At 47.4% G+C, this 25492-nt stretch overlaps 1 protein-coding gene across 3 annotated transcripts in view; it reads right to left on the bottom strand.

Annotated features, from left to right (window-relative positions):
- Window positions 1–25492, bottom strand: part of PTP4A2 (protein tyrosine phosphatase 4A2) — a 377282-nt gene that overhangs the window by 100362 nt on the left and 251428 nt on the right. For 2 of the 3 annotated variants that reach the window (XM_069622499.1, XM_069622498.1), the window contains one exon: window positions 1041–1115. The exons of the other annotated variant lie outside the window; for it this stretch is intronic. In XM_069622499.1, coding sequence (XP_069478600.1) covers window positions 1041–1115 — 75 coding nt within the window. The remainder of the gene's footprint in view (window positions 1–1040; window positions 1116–25492) is intronic. 3 annotated transcript variants of the gene reach the window in all.

Here is a 25492-nt window from a genome sequence, read left to right as displayed (position 1 = left end):
CCAGGGAAACTTACGGTTGCACTTCAGGCAGAATTTAAAGTGAGTACTCTCCATATGTCAATATCTGGCAGCGGCGGGTATTTGTAGGAAACGTGTGTGTGTATATCGACCCCCACACTCTCCCTACTTGCACAGGCCCAAAATCTGTTGTGTAGTCTCGACGGCTGTTCTTCCTCGTTCTCGAGTACCGACGGCGATCTTCGACGCAGGGTTGGAGAAAGGATTTTTTTGTTAATTATAAAAGCCAAGGAACTTCACGATTATGCTTCCGACAAGTATGGCAGGAAAAAATGAGACAGATAGATAGAGATATTCAACAGAGAAGGGGTGCTTTCTATGACAACAGGGGGCACCACCCATGGGATATCCTGGACTTGAGACTCGAGGCAGAACACAGAGCCACAATCAAGCCTTGGATTAAACCAGTAAACCTCTGCAACTTTCATTTCAAACAATGAAAACATTCTAGCCAGAACACCAGGGGCTGTAGGTGGTAGAGGGCATGGGCCTGGGCAAGCTAGTACACCCAGTTGTCAAGGACGTTTATTAGCACCATAACAAATAAAATTGAGAAAAGCCAATTCATACAGCCTTTTTTTCTTTTTTATAAAAACAAAAAAGCCCCCTGCGAAAGAAACCAGCTCAAAGTAACAAGCACAGTTTGCCCTTTGATGGTAACACAGGCCTAGCCAGAACACTACTCAGAGGGAAAACTACAGATATGATTTAGAAAAATATGATGGCGAGTATGATGTTCCATAGGCAGGGGAGGGTGAAGCCATCAAGGTACTCGAAATGTGAGCTTGTACTAAGATACACCCAGCACCAGGCATCCTTATCGGTTGTGGCCCACCAACATGCTAATAAAATTGGACAGAAAAATATAAGTAACTGATCGAGAACACATGCATTTAATTGTGGAATACGCTAAAACGTGCTCGTACATGTCTGAACAAATAGCATACCCTATGACTTGCTGGTAACATGGTGGAAACAATCAGTGTCTGCACTACCAAAGGTGCTGTACAAAACATACTTACTGTCTTATAAACTGAACAGCATCCTCATACTTCATTCCACACTCGATGAGAGCGAGAGCCACCAGCACCGGTGCCCTGAGGGAGGGGGAAAGAAACTAAGATTAACAGACTACTTTATTATAAAAAATAAAAAAGAGCAGGTAAGCAGCATGTACAACCAGAAAAGCGAACATAAACCCAGCAATCATTGACCATCAAGCCAGTATCAGCTAGCCTCACAGTCAGAAGCCGTTAGCTTCTGATCCAGCACTCTACAGGAAATTAAACTTACTCACTGTAGGGACTTGAGTACTCTTAGTCCTCTGTCCCCTTTCCTTTGGCAGCTTCCTTTGGAAGCTTTGGCAGTGAAATATGAGCTACCCCTAGCGTGCACGGCCTTAGGAATGCCCCCAAGACCATGCCCTCCGGCACCTCACCTCAGTTCCCTTTTTACATATCGGATGCTTGAATAACTGGTGTTAGGCAAGATTGTATGCAGTACCCTGTGGGAGACTGCACCAGCCTTGTCCTCTTGGCAATAGTTTACCCAACCTTTGGTATAAGCATGTACTACACAAGTTGGTAAAGTGATCAGCCTAGGCTCATCTCAAGAGGGGTCAATTTGAGCTGTAAACACTTATATACAAGGTTTCTTGAAGTTATTTTTTTTTATTTGTATATATCAAGTTAACTTGATTTAACAAAAAGTTTGTTTTTCTGAATTCTGAGTTCCTGGTTTCCTGTCACTGTTGTTAACACGTTATTCTGGCTTAATGGCGTTGTTGAGATTTGCCTTGCTGCATTGAGTTAGAGAGGCTTGCAAGATCTTCACTGTAGCAATTGACCAAGATGTTTTTTGGCTGCTCATTAGTCGTTGCCACCATACCTCTTCACTCACGATGTAAGTTTCTAGTAGTGGATGTAGGTATGCTTGTCGGATCTGTTGGATAGCCGGACAGACGAGTAGCAAGTGTCTCACTGTCTCGGTCTCGTCAGTTTTCTGACATAACCGGCACGTTTTGGTGGTTGATTGGCCTCTTACAAAAGGAATCTCATTTGTAAGCAGCAAATTCAAGCATGCTCTTAAAGTTTGCGCATCAGTTTGTTTGGGAATCTTCGCAGCAGCTGCATTGCATCATGTAATTTCTTTGATACGGGTGGGAGATGGATCAGGAGCTTGTTTACGTTTTCCTGATTAGCGATCCAGTCCGCTTCCGCCAGTTTTTGAAATTTTTGTGGGGTTCTGGATTAAGTCCTCTTTCGTGCATGCAATGTACTCCAGCTGGGCTCTTTTCTGAGTTGCCCAGTTTGATATCATCTTGCATCTTCCTTCTTTAATTTCAGCATCTATTAGTTTATAAAGAGGTAGTGCATCTGGGAGAACGGTTTTCCTGAACAGAGAGATGCTGCAGAATTCCCCCGTCGCTTTTAGGGAGGTGAGGCCTAGCTCTCTTCTGATAGCGTCCGTCAATTTTGGCAGGTTCAGGACTGCTTTCCAGAAAAAGCCCTCCAGTTTTTGGCAGATGTTAATTGGAATAATTGGCATGGCATCAGCACCGTATGTTAGGGCGGGGACCACTTTAGCTTTGTAAAACGTAAGTGGTGGTATCAGGGAGAAGCGGCCATATCTTTTGTCCAGGACTCTGGCCTGTGTTGTCAGGGAGCAAACTTTCTTCCAGAGTTCCTTTTGCATGCTCTTCTCTGAGGTTGTACTGTCAATCATTGCACCAGGTATCTGATGTTTGTGACAGTTTCAACAGTGACTTTTTCCAAGTTCCAGTGGAAGATTTTGGATCTTCTCTGGTTACGGTCCAGAATGAGGACCTTTGTTTTTGCTTCGTTTATCAGCAGGTTAGCCTGCTCGATGTACTCTAGGTTGTTCAGCTGCCTTTGTAGTCCAATCTCGGTTCTGTCCACCAGAGTGATGTCAGCGTATAGCAATCGTTGCACTGGGTCGCCACCAATTCTTTGGGGGGGGGGAATGCTCTGACAGCTTGGCTTGAGTCTTTCAAGTCGCCAATGAACGCCGTGAATAGTGCCGGGGACAGAGGACAGCCTTGTTTCACTCCTCAGTACTTTGGTATTTCTGCCGACAGTAAACCGTTTTGATTGTTTTACCCTCATTGTTGTGCCCTTGTGTAAGGCTTTTACTGGTGCAAGAATATTTTCCGGACAGCTCCACGCTTTGAGCTTCGCCCAGCATTTCCAACAAGTCAAAAGCTTGCGATAGGTCTATAAACGCAAGAAATGCTCTAGATGTGCCTTCGAGTGTTTTGCTCTCAATTATGCTGAGCAGAATAATGTTGACTGTTGAGGTGAGTTTTTTTTTAATCCGGCTTGAAAGGGGTCCGCACATGGTGTTATCTTTGCCCAATCATGGAATTTCTTTTAGCAATAGCGTCCCGTAAATTTTCCCGATTGTATCCAAAAAAGCGATTGGTCTGTAGTTGCATGGATCTGACCTATCGACTTTTTTTTATAGATTGGGACGACCATTGCCGTTGTCCAGGATCTCGGGATTAATCTTGTATTTGAGCAGTTGCTGAACACCCTGCTGATGAACGGAGTCTAGTTATTCGGGAAGATTTTTAGATCTAGGTTTGTGATTCCACCGGGTCCTGCGGCTCTGGAAGTTTTCAGTTTTTGTAAAATTTCTGTTATATCCTCTTCGTCTGAGACTTCCATCCATGGCGGATCTTGGCCGTCTCAGAGGATTTTCCGAGTTGGATGGTGCTTGAAACAAAGATTCGAAGTATTCCTGCCATTTCTCTTCGCTGATGTTCGTAGGAGGGCTGTTAGAGGCTCCCGTCAGTTTCATCAGCTTCCAAAATTCTCATGCATATTTCCCGGCTCCATTTTTCAGCATTGTCTGTCGTTTTGGTACAGTATCGCGCAGGGGCTTTTAATCCACGATTATTTCCTTGTTTCTACTCAGTTTGTGTTTGAGGTCTTCTGAACTACAGTTTTTCACCCGCCTTTTTAGGCGTCCGATTACTGCTCGTTTTGCCACCACCGGTTTGTCATATTGGTGGGTTTTTTCAGACCCCGTCATCCTGTTCCTTTTAGTCGTTGCTTTGTAGGGACAAGAGAGGTTGGTAATCGACACTTGATCTGATACGTTCATATTTTGACGTCAGCTGGTCTATTCTTTCTGCCGTCAATCTGAGATGGTTGCCTTGCCTGTTACTTTCCATGTCTATGACCATTGTTTTGTTTGCACCCGTGGATTTTCATGTGGCTAGCAAGAGGTTATGGTCGCTTGCGGCAGTCTGGATCACATCAAATGATATCATCTACATTTCTTCGGACGCAAAAATGTAGTCTATTGTCCCCTTCTGCTTCATTCATTCCCACGTTGAAATTCTTTTTGCATTTGGGAAGGATTGAGCCATGTTGAAGAAGCCTCGTGTGACCATTAGTTTGTGCCATTTGACCCCTCTTTCTTCTGCCGGTCACTTCCGAGTGATCTTTTGTGCTGTTGCGATTTTCTCCTGGCAATTGTCATCAAGGTCTCTATGTAATAATGTGTGCCATTTGTTTTTCAACGGCTTTTTGGTGAGCCAGGTTTCCTGTAGGTCTAGTACGTCGAACTGACTTGCTTAATTCCTCCTGTTCTTGTGAGGTGTTGAAACCTGCATGTGTTCCATGAGCCTATTTTTAAGTTGATCTCTGCAGCTTCCGTTGGTTCTTCTACTCTCTTCTTCCTGGGCCCAACTTCGTGGGCCTCGGATTGCAATTTTTGTTGTTTTTGAGAGCGCTTTGGGCAGCCAGGCCCAAAGTTAATTCATTTGGCTTGGTTTGTCAGAGTTCTCCGATGTCATTTTTTTGCTGGACGAGATACTTTCCAGTTCCCTGGTTCTTATTGGACTTTTGTTTTCTGGAAAGGGCGGGGGGTGGAGTTTTCTCGGCATCTTTCCAGAGCCGTCTGCTTTGGTTCTTCTCCCTTTGTCGTTTGCAGAGGTCCCTGTGCTGAGCACATTTGTTTTGGTGCTTGTTCACTCGGAGTGTTGTTGTGGGTTGCTTCTTGGTTTGAATTGAGCCATCGCTTGTGTGTTGTCTCTCCGTTCTCGATGTGTAGTGTCGTCTTACTGGGGATTTTCTTGTCTTTTCTCGCTTTCGTGTTTCCTGATCGCTCTTGTCGGACCAATTTATCAGGAGGCCCCGGTGGTGCAGATCGTTCTGGGCTTCTTTGAAAGAAAAGTTTGGTGCCGATCTTATATGCACTAAGGCTTTGGCTTTTGCATTTTTGTGGTATGGCTCGACCAAGAAGAGGTCGTCCAATCTCGGATCTTTTAGTGCATGGCTCTTTCTGAAAATGTGCAATATCATTCCTCTGTTCAATGTTGTGTATTCCTTATTCCAGGATGTTTGTTCCATTTTGAATAGTCCCGAAGAAGTGTTTTCTGTTTTTTTGGTCTTGCGGGGGTGTGCGTTTTTCTCACTCTAGATCCTGTTATTTTATCACGTTCGGCGTAGTGTTTACTTTTCACCAGAGTTCTTTTGCTGTCAGGTAACTGAGTTTGCGGTTGTTGCCTTGGGGGTCGACAGCTCCTTTCCATCGTTTCTTTTTCCACGGGTACTTGACAGTAAGTTGTGAGAGTGAGCAGTATTGTGGGGAAGATTTTCTTTCAGTTGTTTTGGCCCTGTTATTTTTGATTTGCAGGTGCTCCTGCATCTTGCTGTACGCTCGCTTGTAGGTGACTTGCTTCTTTTTGCTTGTATTTGGTCCATCTGTTTTTCCGACTCCAATTCTGGACGCTGAGGGATGTTCATCGCGTCAACGTTCTTTAAGAAGTCTTCAACTCTGATAGTGATCTCGGTGTCAGCTGATTCTTGGAGATTTCAATGGAGGGGTTTGATGGGCCGCTTGAGCCTGTAAATATTAGGTCTTGGGAGTCGCTTTTGGCTTGCATTGTGAAGCTGCTACGAATGGCTGTCTGCCTTTTTAGTGGACTTGAAGGAGCACTAAGTTTTAGGACAATTTGGTTGTCCTGTTGTTTTTTTGTTCTTTTTTGGGTGGTGACTTTGCAGAAGCAGACACCCCAACTCACGCCTTTGCCTTCGGCCGTGTCGAACTAGAGTTGAAGATTAAGGGTTCTGGGATGAAAGAGACCCGGCCCGTCGCTTTTCTCGTAGTGCTGTTGAATAGAGTGAAGTTGCTGCCCTGGCTCTGTTTTAGTTTAGGTGAGGGGAATTTGACTGCTGGAGCTACTTGACTGGTCTCCTGCGTCCCTTCGTTGTTTGTCCAATTGTGATGATTTCGGTCTCAGGGATTAGAGGGTCAGGCGAGTTGCATTTGGGTTGGCTCTCCGCTGGTGCTGTGTTCTTGGTTGAAGTCGATTTTTCCATGGCAGTTACATATCCCTCCAGGAATATCAGTTTAGTATGTGCCATGGCGAGCAGAGTTGTGTGGTCTTTTAGGGTTTCGCTCAATGACTCATACAGTTTACAGAAGGGAGCGAGTGCTATGGCCGACAATTGTTAGCATGTCTGGTTTTTTGCCAGGCGTTTCTTTTTGGGTGAAAGCGGTGGCCTCACTTCATCTTCTGCATTTGGCAGGCGTAAATAGAAGGGAGTCTTGCGTCATCTGCTGAGGGGGTTGGTTAAACGGGGGACTGGTTAGGTTTTGTAGGGGGGGCACTGTGCTGGTCTTTTTTTGCGGGGATCTGGGTGCGACTGTTGATTTCACTAGTATCCCTTTTGTCTTGCGGGCTCACAGGTTGAATGATGTTCGTTATTGAGTTTAAAAACTCTTCTTCTTGGTCTTTGCTTTGGGACCTTTCCCCTTGCTTTGGGGTTGATGCTATTAGAATGGTCGTTGTGGTAGTGCATGGTTGAATCAACCCTGGGCTTCTAATTTAGGAGGAAGTTGTTGGTGAGTTAGTGATCACGCTGGCTTGTGAGTACTGGGTTTGGGCTCCTAATTTTCAGTGGCCGGGTTATCCCCTTTGCTTGCTTCCCCTGGCTTTGGGGTAGATAGTTGAGCCGGCCCAGGGCTTCTGATTTCGGAGAAGTCGTTGGTAAATCAATGGTCCCACTAATTTGTGGGTGCTTAGTTTGGGCTCCTGCATTTATTTTCCGTCGCCAGGTTGTCCCCCTTGCTTACTTCCCGGTTGACTGCTATTGGGTCACTAGGTTCAGTTGTATTTGCTTCCTCATCATTGTTCCCTGGCATCGGGGACGGTTGCGACCTGATTTCATTGTTGATTCCTAGTTTCCTCACTTTGGGGACCGGGGCTAGGCCCTGGATTGCCTCCAGAATTTCTGCGTCCGAAATCTCTTCGGCAGCATCCAGTTTTCTTTTACCAAGGCATTTGAAGAAATCTTTGGAGGAAGTTAACCTGGGTGTTCATTGCAGTTTTTACGGGTTTCCACTTTGCAGTGATTTTTTTGCAAGTGCTTTTGGCTTCTGGTGGATCTGTGTTTTTCCCCAAATTTGTGCACTGTCTGTTGTCTGCTGCGTTCGGGTAGTCTGTTTTTTGTCTTTGGTTTTGATTTTACAGTCACTTTTTTTATTGGTTTTGAAGTTATTAATTTAACAGTCGGTTCAATAAGCCTTCTTTGGAAGGGATCAAAACAAGTAACACTTTAAAATACATTTCAAAACACTTTGTTTTTCATACCCATTTGGGATGGCACACAGACACTTCCTACACCCTCAGGTGACATAGCTAGGGCACTGGACATTGATTTATCACTGGTACATTCCAAGTTCTCTTCCGATTCCTTCGTCCAGTGATGGACTCGGCTTTCCAATCAAAAAGCCTCACCTTTTATGCAGGTTTCTCCCATTCATTCGCAGCCTAGCTGTCACTCACAGTAGGGTGGCTGTCCTGGAAGGAAAGCCAGCCAGCCAATCACCTTTGGGTGCATTCCTGTAACCAAGGGGATTAAGCACAGGGAGTTTTGGGCACCTCCCTCACTTCCTGCCAGACACGCTGGAGTCAGAGGCAGGCTTCACTAGTGAATCCCGCCTAAAACAAAACAAAGGGACCAAACCTAGTTCGGCGCGCTGAGTAAATCTCAAGGACTGATGTATGATATGGCATTTATAACGCGCCTATACACGTGTTTCAAGGCGAAAAAAATCACAAACTGGGCCATTGACAAAATGGGCACCCATGGGTGGCTTACTGTTGCTGCAGCTTGCGGTAAAAACATATAGGAACAAGTACACCCCTGCCAAATGCCATTAATTGCAGAAAAAGTAAAAAAATGTTACATGAGAAACTAAACAAAGGGGATACTAAGTAACCCCTCCAGCGCCCTATTGTAAGATAGGGTGTGCTGGTTCTAGAAAGTTACAGAATGCAATTAAAGTCAATTTCACTGCTCTTAGAAACAGTTTCATCAAGAGAAGGTAGTTACACATTTGGAAAATCTAAGTGACTTCCGTGTGTCACTGGACTGAAGGTGCTAGGTGTCAATGTAAAGATGATGCCTATGGGGTTTGTCAGACTCCAAAGTCAAAAGAAACAGATCAAATCACAGAAAAATACATGCGAGAGTGGGGAAAAAAAAAAAAGGTCTCACTCTATCCAGGTTAGAAATTAAAAGTCCAGAAAATAGAGCTGGGGGTCTCTAGGTAGAAGGGAGTTAGCACATTTCTGATAATTCTCCCCAACACCTGGCAATGCTGATTTGAATCCCTGGCATACTAGCGGGGGAAGGTGGCTGGGACGTAGGGAGGAAAGGGGTACTATTGTCACTACAGTGTGTAACATTAACTGCTCATAAGTCCCCACCCCCCTTTCTTCCATCCTTGTGGGTGATTCCACCGAACAAGACAATTTGGTGGAGCTGTGACTAACTACCTCATATGCTTAAGTAAAAACGTCCTTCAGAAACACCGGACCAAACTGAATAGTGCTTACAGAGCACAGACGAAGTGGCCCACATAGTTGCCTTGCTAATGACGTCTCAGGAGCAGTGTCTCTGAAAGGCGTCAGCCGTAGTCTTGCCCTGACCGCATGGGCATGAATCCCTGCAGAAACAGTCTACCCATTGTCACGCAAGCCTCCAAAATAGCCTGGACCATCTAACGGGCAATGGAAGCTGGATTGCCAGTAGCCAAGCCCTCAAAAGGTGACCAACAATGCCTCCAGCTTCCGTAAAGACGTCATCTGGGAAGAGAAAACTTTAGCACTGTTCTAAAATCTAAGAAATACAACGCTCCTTCAGCCTCCAACTGAACTCGGAAAAAACACCAGAAGGCAGATCTCCTGGTTCAAATGGAATGGCGAGGCAATCGCCTGGAAAGAAGTTTGGATGAGTGGACCTTGTCATTGTGGAAGGTGCTGAAGGGCTCGTATGACAGAGCCTAAAGCATGCTGACACTGAAGGGCGCGACCAACAATACTGCCTTGAGCGTCAGTCTGATGTCCACCAAGGCCATCAGTTTGAAAGGTTTACTCTGTAAAGCCGCAAGAACCACGTTGAGGTCCCAGACAGGGTGCGGCCTATGCACCGGAATAAACCGCCTGGACAACCCCTTGAGATGAGCCTTAACCACTTGGTGTTGGCTGGTGAAAACAAATGTGCTCTAGGGAATTCTTGTAGGCCCCAATGGTTGCCAAATAGGTGCAACAGGTATTTACCTGGATGCCGGAGTGTCAGATGTGCAGAAAAGGCCAGCGCATTGTCCAAAGCCCAGTGGGAGAACCTGTTCCAGATTTGTGGAGGGGCTCCTGGATGATATCCCAGTAGTCTAAAAACTGGGCGTGGTGCAGTCTATGCTGATCAGGAGCCAGGCCGAGCAGGCCAGCCTGGCCAGGTCCAGATGCTCCACCACCATTCTGCGTCAGGAAGCCCCTGCTGGGAATCTGGAGATGGGACAGGCCTCTGGAAGTGCAACTGCAGCAGGTCCCGAGAACCAAGCTCTACAGCCGCTGGGGGGAAATCAGGATGAGGCTGCAGCCCACCGAGGCTCGACACTTGTGAAGAGTCCACTGGAGCAATGAAGTAGGAACCTAATAGCACCTGCAGCTGTGCCAGCAAAGTTGAACGCATCCCCCAGATAACCCTGTCTATGAAGCAAAGAAGGGGGACTTGGAAATTCAGGAGAGAGCGCAAATAAGTCCAGATCCAGAAACTTCCATTTCTGGAATAGGTGCAACAGCTGATGTGCAACTCCCATTCGTAGGTGTTGAACCCGAGGGGGCTGAGCTGGTCCACCGGGATCCATAGCCCCTCGGACAGAGCCCACTCCCAGATCAGCACCGCCTCCATGCACAGGAAGGGAGAGCAGGCAACGCCCTGCGTGCTCAAGTAGAACATGGTCGTGGAATTGTTGGTCCCGACCAGAATAGCATTGCCCAACTGCCCTGAAGTCCAGGAGATTGATATGCAGGAGGGCCTCCATCCTGGACCATGCGCCATGAATCTAATAGCCATATGGGGTAGCCCATCCAGCCCAAGAGGGAGGAATCGGTTGTCACTACCAGAGTAAGCTGCGGCTGGGTCAATGGGAATCTCATTGCCACATTGTAGTCCAACAGCCACCAGTGAAGATCTGGAAACAGGGCTAGAGAGCCTGTCCGATTGTGCTACACTTTCCTGGCGCCAGATGGTCGCCAGGAGGAGCTGACCGAGTCATCTTGAGGTGGCCGTGCATCACTGAGTATGCACGCCATCAGGCCCAGACAATGCTGGAACCACAATCCTGAGGTGGTCGAGTTGGCAGAAAGTGGAGAACAGCCTTCCAAAGGACTGGAGCCTTTCCATTGGGTAACACTCGGCAGCAGTTTCTCAGTGCGCCCCAAGGAACACCAGATCCTGAGCCAGGGGTCAACTGCGACTACTGTGGTTGAGGGAGAACCCTAGCTGTCAAGAACACCCACTAGACGCTGTCAGGAGTGCACCAACCCTTGGGCGAGCTGGCCCTCACCAGCAAGTTGTCCAGGTAGGAGGGTATAGGCAGCAGCCTTGCAGGCGAAGGAATCTGGCCACCGCATTCATGAGCTCCGTGACCACACAAGGGGCCTAATTAAGGCCTAAAGGAAGCACTCTGCACTGGAAGTGGCGAGACTGTCATAAACCGCAGGAATTTCCGGTGCAGCCAATAGATGTGACATGAAGGTACACATCTTTGAGGTCTAGGGAACAAACATACAGTCCCCTCAGGTCAGCCTGGTTGTTCTTGGGTACAGCAAAAATCCTGGAGTAGAAGTCGGCGCCCCTGTCTGAGGAAGTAGCACCACTGCCTTCATGTCCAAAAAGAGGATCTCCTGCAACAGTGCCAGGGACCCCATTTGAACCAGTGAAGAGGGCAAAGGAAGAGGAATACAGAAGCCCTTGGAGACTACTGAAAGACTACAGGAACTCCTGAAACTCGTAGTGTTCCCCGACCGGTAACTTATTGCTTTTGACGTCAGAGGTGGAGGAGGATGAGGTGAAAAAAGCCCTACGAGGTACTCCGCAACATCTTCCTGTGGTCGCTGAGAGACCAATCTAGCCGCCACATACCGTGGTCCCTGAACCCCTTGAAGCCGCTAAAGGAGCAAAGGAAGGATGTTTGCGATGGTTTGGTCATGATGGCCAAAGACTTAACAGTCTGCGTTGGTCTTTGTCAGCTCGTCATCGGTGGACAAATGAAACTTGTCCGTCCCTTCGAACGGAAGATCTAGAATCCGCTCCAGCACAGCAGATGAGCAGTTGGCGGCATTGATGCATGACGTCCGATTTATCTCAACATCGAGGCCTCTGCTGGCTGTGTCGATGTGCGAGACAGAGGACGCGATGAGAACCTGCGCAACATTGCACACATCCGCCACCCCGGCTTTGAAGGAGGCGTGACTCCCAGATCTCTTAGAAAGAGCTGCTGGTTCTCTGTCGCTAGGAGGGCATCAGCATTAGACGGACGCAGGTGCAGCACGGCGTTGAGATAACATCTCTTGCCGAAGGACTCTAGGGCCTTGAGCCCCTGCCGTGGAAGACTAGGATGGCTTTGATTACAAGTAAGCTTCTGCCATGACAACAAAAAAAGTGGTTGAGGATGGGAGGCCAAGAGCCTGGTTGCCACCCAAGAGTCAAACAGCTGTCCAATTTCTTATTCATCTGACCGTTAGCCCTGGTGCTCTCCCAGACCATTTTAGCCACTGAGAGGACATCTTACTGAAGGGGAATGCCCGAGCGGTACGGGGCGTGCCAGGCCAGAACCTCCACTAACACTCCTGGGGGATTTGCTCTGGCTGGGGGCCCTGAATAATCATGAAATGCCTTCATCTAAGCCGAAGTCTATTCGCCCAGTCGTCCGTCGACATCGCCCCCTCCCCTTTTTTGTCAGACAGGGGGGTGGGGGGGAACTGGCAGGTGTCTGGGTCCTGTGTCAGAGGGTCCGGAGGGGTCTCCCGCCCAGTCAGATTCAGGAAGGCAGCTGGACATCAACAGGCAACTGTGGAGGAGCAAGTAGTGGTGGTACTGAGGCGGAAGGCTTGGAAGCACCAGCAGGGCATGGAACTGAGGCGGAAGGGGCTGTGGTACTGGGGCTCCCTGGGGTACACAAGGGGGATCAAGGGAGGAGGCAAAGGAGGCACGACCTGCGGCTTCCATCTGAGGGGAGCGCATGAGGAAAAGTGCTTGAAGCAATACGCACAAGCAGCCAGAGCACAGCCCTATGCTGCGCTGGGCCTTCTTTCCTGATTAACGGGCTGAAGAGCCTGGGGCAGATATCCAAAAGGCTGAGGGATAAAACGTAAATCCGGTTGAGATCTGCCTGCGCTATAGGGCTCAACACCACTCCCCGAAGGAAGAGGGCTAGAACCCCCTTCAGGGGCCCGTAAAGGAGCCAGTTGAGGACCAGAGTCAAAATGCAGGAAGGCCATCAGTCTTGCAGGCTCCGCTGCATACTTATCTGCCATCTTTGGGCCTGGGGCAACACTCTGGGAGGGCACGCAGGACCCGCGCCTCCTGCTAGTGGTGGTTCCAACATGGATGAGGACTTTTTGCACCCCGACACTGAAGCAGAAGAACAAGTTACTTTCTTACCTGGTAACGTTCTTTCGATGGGATGGTCCGACGACGTATTCCATATCTATGACAGTAATCACCACAGCTGTGCTGCTTCGGAAACTTTTTCGGCGTCTGCGTCGATGCGCCGCCGTCGAGGACCTCCTCCGACGTCCGACGTCATCCGATGTGATAAGTAGGACGCACGACGCCAGTAGCCTCAGTTGTAGTTTTTTCCCCCAGAACGTGTGACAATAGTCAACTGCCAGTCCGACACAAAGCCTTGCGGAACGTAAGCTGCAAACGCAACAGAAATTCTGCAGCGGGGAAGGCAGGGCGGGAGCGATATGGAATACGTCGTCGGACCATCCCATCGAAAGAACGTTACCAGGTAAGAAAGTAACTTGTTCTTCGAGGGGATTGGGTCCTCCGACGTATTCCATATCTATGACAGACTCCCAAAGCAGTACCAAATCAAGGAGGAGGGAAAGAATTTAGAAACAAAATTTAGAATAGCCAATCAAATAGCAGAGCAAAGGACCGCCTTGCCAAAGGCCAGATCCTGCCCTCTGATGGAATCGAGGGAATAATGCCGCACAAATGTATGCACTGAAGCCCAGGTGGCAGCATCACAGATGTTGCGAATAGGAACACCCCTCTGCAGGGCAGTAGATGCAGCCAAGCCCCTGGTAGAATGGGCCCGCAAGCCAGCCGGAGGGTCCTTGCCCGCCAAGCGGTAACACTCCGAGATGGCCAAAATAATCCAGCGGGACAAAGTCTGTTTCGTCACAGCTTGCCCCAAGCGCTTACCAGCGTAACCAATAAAGAGTTGATCGTCCACTCTGACCCGGGACATGCGAGAAACATAAAAGCTCAAAGCTCTCCTAGGATCAAGCCTATGGAGCCTCTCCTCTTCCTTACCAGGATGCGGAGGAGGATAGAATGCCGGAAGAACAATCTTCTGGGCCAAATGAAATTCCGTCACTACCTTCGGAAGAAAAGAAGGACGAACTCGAAGGACAACCCTGTCCTTGTGAAATACAGTGAAGGGTGGCTTAACAGAAAGTGCCTGTAACTCACTCACTCTGCGAGCGGAAGTAACCGCAACTAAAAACACAGTTTTCAAAGTCAACAGCCTCAAAGGGCAAGAATGTAACGGCTCAAACGGAGCACCCATAAGAAACCTAAGAACAAGGTTCAAATCCCAACCAGGCACCAGGAAAGGCGACGGAGGGAACACATTAGTGAGCCCTTTCAGAAACTGTGAAATTAAAGGGATTTTAAAGTAAGAACATTCTTCAGATGAGCGCTTAAAGATGGACAGCGCCGCCAGGTAACCCTTAACGGTACCCACTTGCAAGCCCCTGTGGGCCAAAGAAAGCAAAAAGGACAGAACCATGGGGATGTCACATGCAAAAGGATCCACATTCTGAACTCTGCACCAGTCGCAGAACTTACGCCAACGGCAACGGTACAGAGACTTAGTTGCGGGCCTTCGGGCCGAAAGCAACACCTCCATCACGTCTTCAGGGAGGTCCCAATCCTTATACCTCAACCTTTCAGAAGCCAAGCGTGAAGGTTGAGGGATCCGACCTCTGGATGGAGAACCTGACCCCCCTCCCGTGAGAGCAGATCGTCTCGGTAGGGAAGACGACGTGGAGGGCAGATGGACAAGTCGAGAAGGTCCGGGTACCACGTCCTCCGAGCCCACGCCGGAGCAATGAGGATCATCCGGGAACCGAACTTCCGTAACCTCCGCAGCACTTGCGGGATGACGGGGACCGGAGGAAACGCGTACAGCAGCGGGAACGACCACTCCACCACGAACGCGTCTCCTAAGGCTCCTTTTGGAGGAAATTCCCGCGAGCAAAACCTTTCGCACTTCCGGTTGACACTGGAGGCAAAGAGATCCACTTGAGGGGTCCCCCAAAGGGCGAAGATCTCCAGGAGAATCTCCTGAGCCAACTCCCACTCGTGAGAGATCGTGCTCTGCCTGCTCAGAGCGTCCGTCGTCACGTTCTCGACTCCGGCCAGATGAACTGCCGAGATCGAAACTTCCTGCTGGATGGCCCAGAACTCGAGCTGCATCGCCTCCCTGCACAGAGGAAGTGACCCTGCCCCCCCCTTTTTGTTGAGGTAGTGCATGGCCACTGTGTTGTCCGTCAGGATCAGGACATTCTTCCCTCGCACAGTCGGCAGAAAAGCCCTCAGGGCTAGCCTGACGGCCCTCAGCTCCAACAGATTGATATGGAGTCTGGACTCCGACGGAGACCAACGACCGCTGACTGTCAGCCCGTTGGCATGAGCTCCCCATCCCGTGAGGGATGCATCCGACACGATCGTCACCTCCGGCCAGGGAAGCCAAAACGGAGCCCCCTTCATCAAGTTGCCTTCGACGGCCCACCACAGAAGGTCCCGGGCGACCGAGGGCGGCACCTGAATCGAGTCCGACATCCTGCCGGAGGACTGCGACCATTGCATCTTGAGTGCCCACTGCAAAGATCTCATTCGCAGGCGAGCCTCTGGCACCAGAAGAATGCAGGATGCCATGAGGCCGAGCAACCTCAAGAACTCGAACGCTGGGAGCGTCTGGGCATGCTGAAACTTGCGCACCATCTGCTGAATGTGAAGAGCCCTCACCTGGGGAGGAAAACACTGCCCCAGGGAAGTGTCGAGCACTGCTCCGATGTACTGGAGCCTCTGCGTTGGCGTCAAATGGGACTTCTTTAAATTGAGGGAGAAGCCCAGCCTGTGAAGGGAGTGGCAGGCGACGGACAGATGATCCAGGACCTGCTCGGGAGAGCTCCCCCTGATCAACCAATCGTCCAGGTAGGGGTAGACGTGAATCCCCCCTTGCCTGAGATGCGCTGCCACCACCACCATGAGCTTGGTGAAAACCCTCGGGGCGGAGGTCAAACCGAACGGCAGGACCCGAAACTGAAAGTGCGAGTCGCCAACCGCGAACCTCAGGTACTTCTTGTGCTTGGGATGGATCGGCACATGGAAGTAAGCATCCTTGAGGTCGAGTGACACCAACCAGTCCTGAAGCTGAAGGGCCTGGAGGACTTGAGAGAGAGTAACCATCTTGAACTTGTCCTTCCTGAGGAGTTTGTTCAAACCGCGCAAGTCCATGATGGGTCTCAATCCCCCGTCTTTCTTGGAAATCAAAAAATAAGGGGAATACCATCCCTTGTTCCTCTCCGCTACAGGCACCAGTTCTATGGCGCCTTTCTCCAGCAGGGCTTGAATTTCCTGCGCAAGGAGCGGATCCGGACACTTCAAAGAGAGGTTCCCCGGTGGATTGTCACGAGGCCTGTGCCGAAAGGGAAGACAGTAGCCGTGGGTTATGATCTCCAGAACCCACACATCCGAAGTAATGGCACGCCACTCTACAAGATGCTGCGCCAGCCTTCCCCCAACCGGCGAACCATGGGACAAGGCCTCATGACTGAGTAGGAGCGGCTGCGGCGTTACCTGAGGGCAAAGAGGCAACTGCCCGAGCGGCCTTGGCACCACGGGTACCCTGTCGTCCACCTCTGGTACCCCTGCGTTGGCCCCTTTGACTGCCAGCTCCTCTCGCTCTACCAAAGGACGAGTAATAGCGAAAGGAGCCACCCCTCCACTGCTGTCCCCTAGGACGAAAAGGCGGAGGTTGGCGAACTGCAGCGCCCAACGACTTCGCTGCAGCTTTTGAGGTCTGCAACCTCTCAAGGCTCTCGTCAGCCTTGCTGCCAAAAAGATGTTCACCATCAAAGGGCATGTTGAGGAGCCGGGACTGCACATCAGGAGCAAACCCCGACTTCCGCAACCACGCAAACCTGCGTATCACGGTGCTCGCCGCCATGGACCTACTGACGCATTCAGCTAAGTCCAAACCCGACTGAACGGACTCACACATGGCATCCTTACCATCCTGGACCAAAGCAAGGAAACCATCCCGTTCGTCCCCTTCGGGAATATGTTCAGCCGCTAACGCAACACAGTTCCACAGAGTGTGCGTGAAACGTGACAAGGCACAAATGGAGTTGGCCGCCTGAAGCGCCATACCACCAGAAGAAAACACCTTCTTCGCCCAGCCATCAAAACGTTTGTCGTCCCTATCAGGAGGGATGGTAGGGTACGACGCCTGCTTTGCCGGGGCCGTGGCCGCCTGCACCACCAAACTTTCCGGAGTGGGGTGCCTGGTCAAGTAGCAGGGGTCGCCACTGGCTGGACGGTATTTCCGCGACAAGGATCTGCCCACTGCCGGGAGACTCTCCGGAGCAGTCCAAGCCGCCGCCACCCTACGCTGTAAAGCCATATGGAATGGCAGAACCGGGTCAGATGGGGGACCAACATCAAGGATGTCCGTCAGATCATCCTGCACAAACTCCCCTGGGGGAGCAGACCATCCCAGATACTCAGACACCCTAGCCATAAGGCGCCGGTATGAGGAATCGGCATGGGAGCCAGGCTCAGGCCGACCAAATTCCACCTCCGGAGAGGTGTCCAGACCACTAGCATCATGCAGCGACTGCCTCAAATCGTCAAATTGACTATGGCCCGAGACAATGTCATCCGGCACCTGACCAGGAACCAGGCCAACCGAATCCTCATCCGCCTCCGAAATATAATCCAAGTGGTGGAAAGGCACCTGAGAGTGCCTGCTCTTAGCCAGAGCTTTCCTAGGGGGTACACCCGAGACACGGGGCACCTCCGACACGAAAGGCGTCGATGGCGTCGAGCGAATCGGCGCCGCCGTCGAGAAAACCGGCAACGGCGCCGAGAGGATCGGCGTCGACGTCGAGGAAATCGGCGTCGACGTCAGATGCAGCGCCTCCAATATCGGCGGCGTCGACACAGCCCTCGAAGCCGGAGCCCCGAGCGTGTCCCTCGACGACCTGAACGTCGACGGCTTCCTCGGAGCCGGAGCTTCGAGAAAGCCTGTCGACGCCCTCGACGCCTCAGACGTCGATGTCTTCCTCGAAGACATCACAGGTGCACACGGTCTCTATCGCGTCGAGGACCGGGACCTGGAACGGGTACGGCGAGAACGAGCCTCCTTGTCCGAACGGGACCTCTCCCGTGACTCGTGCCGACCACTCTTGCGAGCGGCGTCTCTCGACCTCACACGGCCGACCCCACTCGGGGGCGCGGACGGTTGAGTACCCTGCGACTCAAGAATCGCCAACATTTTCTTCCCGAAGGAAGCCCATTCCTCCGGCGTCACACGGCTGGTGGGATAACCGGCGTGCCGGGCAGAGTCCTCGGAAGAGGACCTGGAAGGCGACCGGTGACGGCGCTTCCGAGAACGCCTCGAAGAGGCAGAGGAGTGGCGAGACCGACTCCTAGAAGAAGACCGACGAGACCTCCGACGATGACGCGGAGAGTCACCCCTCGAATCATCCGTCGAAAGCCCCGCCGACTTCGACTTCCGGGGCTTGGACACCCGACCTACCGACAATTTCTTCTTACGTTCGCGTAAGGCCTTGGAAGTGAGCGACAGGCAGTCGACACAGTCATCCGTGTCGTGGGCCTCCCCGAGGCACCAGAGGCAGGCGTCGTGCGAGTCAGTCACCGACATCTTGGACCCACACACCCCGCACTTCTTGAAGCCCGGACGCGGGGTTGAAGACGAAGTGGAAGACATCGCTGCGAAGGAATATTCACAAACGAACAGGCTCGAAGAACCAGAAAGAACAGAACTCCAAAGAGTCGAGGCTAGAACCGAGAAACACGAAGCAACACGTTCGCAGAAAAAACGGAACTGAGGCTACTGGCGTCGTGCGTCCTACTTATCACATCGGATGACGTCGGACGTCGGAGGAGGTCCTCGACGGCGGCGCATCGACGTCATCGACGCAGGACGCAGACGCCGAAAAAGTTTCCGAAGCAGCACAGCTGTGGTGATTACTGTCATAGATATGGAATACGTCGGAGGACCCAATCCCCTCGAAGCACCAATCTCATGGTTCCGGTAGGCCTAGGGCCCTCAGCCAGCGGACTGGTAGTCTAATCACCATGCTTGACAACCTCAGGTGGCTCCGGTAGGCTGCAAGCCCTCAGCTATGGAGCTGGTAGTCAGGCAGGATCGTGCCTCGGGCTGATCATAAAACTAGAGCTCAAAAGCCCCTTGCACCCTAATGCAGAAGAGGATGCGCTGGCGCGTCACTCTGAGAGGCAGTAGCCTTAATGGTCTCGGGTTTGCCAGATTCAGAGTCCAAGGCACCTGTTCCAGTTGGGGGCCCCTGGAAGGAGTTCCTGCGCTGGGGAACCTTGGTGAACAAAGGACCTACCTTCTCTTAACGCAAGGTCCTGCCAACAAAATCCTTTAGATCAGGAGAAGAACTCAAGTAGGAAAGACTATTCTTCAATGCTCAGTGACCCAGAGAGCTGCAAGTTGCGCATGCATTCTAGTGGTGGTCAGGACCCAGGCACTCCAGGCAGAGTGCATTGGGGGGGTCCGAGGGCAGGCACGACCATTCACAGTAGACCCATTGTCAGGACCTCACAATTTGTATCTCACATTGGCAAGGGTCCTTGGAGAATAGGGTGTTTCAAATGCTATTCAAAGAAAGTTAGAAGGGGATGTTATTGAAGTATTTAATGAATCCTTTTTAGCTAGTTCATATTTCCTTAACTCACTTTCATGTAGAAAGATGAAACATTCCCAATCCAAGATGGTGGAACACTTTCCCAGCAGTGATTGGTTTATTCTGATGCAGGCAGCATTGTGTAGTCATTTAGAATGTTCCTGACAATTCTAAACTGCCTTTCATTAAAGTTTTTCATCTGGTTAGGTCATGTAATTTTTAGCTCCAGTAAATTTAAGTATTAGTTACAATTTACTAGTCTAGAATCTTTTGTAGTTTCCAAATCTAATTTAATAAGCAAAGAGGCAAGAAATCAATCTAAAGTTGAAGATTTTCACCAGAACCTGTTTGCTGGGCAGCTGAAGCTTTAAAAGAAGAACTGAACTAAGCTAAGTGAATTTTTGTTTAAAAGGAAGAAGATTCAAAGACTTTAAATTTGAAGACGATATTAGACATCTTTTATGCAGTGCAAATTTATGTAAAAGGAAAAACTATGTTTAAATAATAGAAAAATAAGTTCATTTTCTTTTTGATGTTAAAAGGGTGTTTTTGACATTAACCAGGCGCGCGGATCTATTTCGCCGAGTTACTAATTCTAATTCTTGTTTTCTAACCCTCTAAATATAATTCAATGTTTTAGTTTGTTGCGCTTTGCTTCTATCGTATTTTGCAGCGCGGTTAGAAGAAAGGACCTTACGACGTAGCGTTAACGTCGCGGTCATCTTGGATTTATTTTTTAATGCATCGCGTAGTGTTACGGACAGCATTTCTTCAAAGACATTCGTTTGAAGATAGCGCTTCAGAAAACGAAGTGTGTCAGTTGCAATTTTCCAGTGAGCATGATCAGATGTAGATAATTTTCTTCAAGAAAAATATAGCGTTGAGGACGTTTTCAAATAAGAATTCCTGCAGAGTATGAAATTTCCAGTGAACATAAAAGACAGACACATCAGAGGTAGAAGGTATTTGACATACATTAATATCTATTTAGTGTAATAAAATAGAACTGAAGCAAGATACACATTAGCTTTAGGAATAACTACATTGTTGGATATCTTTTGTTAAAATCACAGTTTTGAAAAGAAAGAAGATGTACATAGAAGAGAAGTTTGTACAGAGCATTTCAAGTAGCAACAGCATTCTCTTTGAAGCAGCCTAAGAATACAGTCCAGACTGCAGTTCCCTACATCACATTAAACGTATCCTTTACATGGGAAGGTAAGCCAAAATGTGGTGGGCCATGTGTAATTGATTCTGGGGCAACAGGAAATTTTTTTGATATTTGTTTGGCAGGTAAATTGGAAATTCCAGTAGTTAAAAAGGGAATACCAGAGCAAGTACGAGCTGTAGATGGATCTCCCCTAACCTCTGGTTTGATAACTCAGACAACTAAATTGGAGATGAAAATTGGGGAGGAACATAGTGAAGAAATTGAGTTTGAATTAATAGATGCACCACAATTACGGATTATTTTAGGTATGCCTTGGCTATCTCTACATAATCCTTTGATTGATTGGGGAAGGAGAACAGTAGAGTTCAAGTCAGGTTTTTGTAAAGAACAATGTTTGGCAAGTTTAACAGAAGATGGTCAGGAAGACATTTCTAAACCAATAGGAGTATGTTTAGCAGCAGGATTAGTGAAGGAACATATTGTGGGGGCTGTAGCTGGAGTCTTACCTGAGTGTTATAAGGAGTTTCAGGATTTTTTGACAAAAAAGAAACTAATGAATTACCACCTCAGAGAATTTGATTGCAAGATAGATCTTGAGGTAGGAGCACCAGTTCCTTGTGGAAGAATTTATGCTTTAACTGAGAGAGAGAATGAGTTTTTATCTTGCTAAAGGCTTTATTAGACATTCGCAATCACCAGCAGCCTCATCATTGTTTTTTGTTCCCAAGAAAGACAAAACCCTGAGAACTTGCATTGATTACAGAGCTTTGAATAGAATAACTATAAAGAATCGTTATCCATTACCTTTAATATCAGTAATGTAAGACAGGATTCAAGGAGCTAAGATTTTCACTAAATTGGATCTACGAGGAGCCTATCACCTGGTTCGTGTTCGTAAAGGGGACGAGTGGAAGACCGCGTTTAGAACGCGTTACGGACTTTTTGAATACCAGGTGATGCAGTTTGGTTTGTGTAACGCACCAGCGGCTTTTCAATGTTTTATAAATCAAGTTCTTCGCGAATATCTAGATGTATTTGTAGTGGTGTACATTGATGATATTTTAATTTTTTCTAAAGAAGAAGAACATTTGGAACATGTTCAGAAAGTATTAATGAAATTGCGTGAAAATCATCTTTTTGCAAAACTGGAAAAGAGTCAGTTTCACACTAATTGTGTGGAATTTTTGGGCTTTGTGTTATCTCCAGAAGGTCTTGAGATGGATTCGAGTAAAGTAAAAGCAGTAAAGGATTGGCCACAACCGAGTTTAGTAAAAGATATTCAATGTTTTATTGGATTTGCAAATTTTTATCGTCGATTTATTCAAAACTTTTCACAGGTAGTTTCTCCCATTACTAAATTGTTAAAAAAAGGAATGAAATTTGTTTGGAGTGAAGAGGCTGACAACGCTTTTAAATTTCTTAAAGAAAGATTTATTTCAGGACCAATTTTGTTACATCCGAATGTGAATCAACCTTTCTTTGTGGAAGCAGATGCTTCCGACTGTGCCATGGGAGCAGTTTTATCGCAACGTCATCCTGAAACAGGTCAGCTTCATCCTGTAGCATTCTTTTCAAAGAAATTCACTTCAGCTGAAAGGAATTATACAATTACTGACAGAACTTTTGGCCATCAAGTCTGCATTTGAGGAATGGCGACATTATCTGTTGGGTGCACGTCATCAAGTTACAGTTTTAACAGATCACAGAAATTTGACATTTCTTCGTTCCGCCAAGACCTTAACATCACGACAACTCAGTTGGTCACTGTTTTTTGCAGAATTTGATTTTGTAATAACGTTTAAGCCAGGACGTTTGAATGGGAAGGCTGATGCCTTGTCTAGATGCTTTCCTGGAAGTTTGAAGTCTGATGAAGGTATTCCAGTGTCACTTCTGTCTGAGAAGAATTTTGTGGTGGGTGAAGTGCATAAGGAAATAGATTTTCGAGAACAAATTCATTGTTTACTATCCAAAGAAGAATTGGAAGAATGGGAAGCTGGAGATCTGGTGCGAAGTATTGAAGAAGGTTTACCTTATGTAGATGCGAAATTGTACCTTCCTTCTGAGGAATTACAAGAAGAAGCATTGAAGAATTGTCACGATTCACCATTGGCTGGTCACCCAGGAGTTAAGAAAACTTTGGAACTTCTTCGAAGAGAGTTTGTGGGAAAAGATGCGTGAAGACAGAAAATTATGTTAGAACATGCGAAGTTTGTATTAGAGCAAAATCAGATCATCAAAAGCCTGCTGGATTATTAGTACCTCTGCCAATTCCGCCTCGTCCATGGCATACCGTATCAATGGATTACATTGTTGAATTACCAATTGACAAAGGATGCTCTACAATTTTAGTAGTAGTAGTTGTTTTTTCCAAAGCAGGACATTTTATTCCCATTAAGGGAGCTGCCACTGCTATGTCTTTAGCACAAGCCTTTCTGCAGAATGTAGTGAAACTTCATGGTTTACCATGCCAAGTAATTTCTGATAGAGGCACACAGTTTGTTTCAAAATTCTGGAAGGCATTCTGTAAGGAATTGAAATTAACTTGACAACTAGTTATCATCCCGAAGGTAATGGCCAAACTGAAAGAGTAAATCAAGATTTAGAAAAATACATTCGTTGTTATTTGGGTTCTGATCACAGTTGGGTGGAATTGTTGTGGTTGGCGGAATTCTGCTATAACTGTAAAGGATTCTACTTCCATGTCACCATTTTTTTGTAAATCAGGGATTTCATCCACGTTTTCTTAGGGGAGTAGTTCTTGAAGAGGTGGAGGTTCCTTACGTGGAGTGCAGGTTGCGAAATATGGGACAAAATTTGGAGAAGGCAGTTCGAGCTTTGAAAGTAAGCAAATTGAGTTACAAGAAATTTGCTGATAAGAAACGTAGGGAGGCTCCTAAATATCAAGAAGGGGATAAGGTATGGTTGTCCACAAAATATTTAGCTTTGAAAGGAAAAAACAAATTTAGTCCCCGTTTTATTGGACCATTTGAAGTTGAAAAGGTATTTTCCCCACTTACTGTGAAGTTGAATTTGCCATCTAGTATTAAAATACATCCTATATTTCACGTTAAATTGTTGAAGCCATGTGGAAAAGACACTAGATTGATGAGAGCACCTGGTCCAGTATTTTCTGATGATGATTCTGAATATGAAGTTCAAGCTATTTTGGATTCTAGAATTGTTCGAGGTCATTTGCAATATTTAGTGGACTGGAAAGGGTATGGTCCAGAAGAGAGCTCTTGGGTTAAAAGTGAGGATGTCTATGCTCTTAAATTAACCAAAAAATGTCATCGTCTGCAGCCTTTTAAACCAGGCCCTGGGACAGGGCTTTACGGGGGGGGGGGGGGGGGGGGGGGGTTGGGGGTATTGTCAGGACCTCACAATTTGTATCTCACATTGGCAAGGTTCCTTGGAGAATAGGGTGTTTCAAATGCTATTCAAAAAGTTAGAAGGGGATGTTATTGAAGTATTTAATGAATCCTTTTTAGCTAGTTCATATTTCCTTAACTCACTTTCATGTAGAAAGATGAAACGCTCCCAAGCCAAGATGGTGGAACACTTTCCCAGCAGTGATTGGTTTATTCTGATGCAGGCAGCATTGTGTAGTCATTTAGAATGTTCCTGACAATTCTAAACTGCCTTTCATTAAAGTTTTTCATCTGGTTAGGTCATGTAATTTTTAGCTCCAGTAAATTTAAGTATTAGTTACAATTTACTAGTCTAGAATCTTTTGTAGTTTCCAAATCTAATTTAATAAGCAAAGAGGCAAGAAAGAAATCTAAAGTTGAAGATTTTCACCAGAACCTGTTTGCTGGGCAGCTGAAGCTTTAAAAGAAGAACTGAACTAAGCTAAGTGAATTTCTTTTTAAAAGGAAGAAGATTCAAAGACTTTAAATTTGAAGATATTAGACATCTTTTATGCAGTGCAAATTTATGTAAAAGGAAAAACTATTTGTTTAAATAGAAAAATAAGTTCATTTTCTTTTTGATGTTAAAAGGGTGTTTTTGACATTAACCAGGCGCGCGGATCTATTTCGCAGAGTTACTAATTCTAATTCTTGTTTTCTAACCCTCTAAATATAATTCAATGTTTTAGTTCGTTGCGCTTTGCTTCTCTCGTATTTTGCAGCGCGGTTAGAAGAAAGGACCTTACGACGTAGCGTTAATGTCGCGGCCATCTTGGATTTATTTTTTAATGCCTCGCGTAGTGTTACGGACAGCATTTCTTCAAAGACATTCGTTTGAAGATAGCGCTTCAGAAAACGAAGTGTGTCAGTTGCAATTTTCCAGTGAGCGTGATCAGATGTAGATAATTTTCTTCCAAGAAAAATATAGCGTTGAGGAAGTTTTCAAATAAGAATTCCTGCAGAGTATGAAATTTCCAGTGAACATAAAAGACACATCAGAGGTAGAAGGTATTTGACATACATTAATATCCATTTAGTGTAATAAAATAAACTGAAGCAAGATACACATTAGCTTTAGGAATAACTACATTGTTGGATATCTTTTGTTAAAATCACAGTTTTGAAAAGAAAGAAGATGTACATAGAAGAGAAGTTCGTACAGAGCATTTCAAGTAGCAACAGCATTCTCTTTGAAGCAGCCTAAGAGCAAGTCTAGCTTAGGCAACAGGTAACTAGAAAAATATTAAATAGAGTCAGAAAAGAAGTTTATATTATTTATTTAAGGTTGTATTTTCCTTTTAGGAACTCCACTGATTTAAAAGCCATCCGGAGAAGACTGTCTGAAGTACCTGCAGTGGGAGTTCTTGTCTTTTGTTA

The sequence above is a fragment of the Ambystoma mexicanum genome, chromosome 11 (genome assembly GCF_040938575.1).
Source record: "Ambystoma mexicanum isolate Mex_15411 chromosome 11, UKY_AmexF1_1, whole genome shotgun sequence".
NCBI lineage: Eukaryota > Metazoa > Chordata > Amphibia > Caudata > Ambystomatidae > Ambystoma > Ambystoma mexicanum.
The sequence above is the reverse complement of the archived record's forward strand: the minus strand, read 5'-3'. Positions and strand labels throughout refer to the sequence as shown.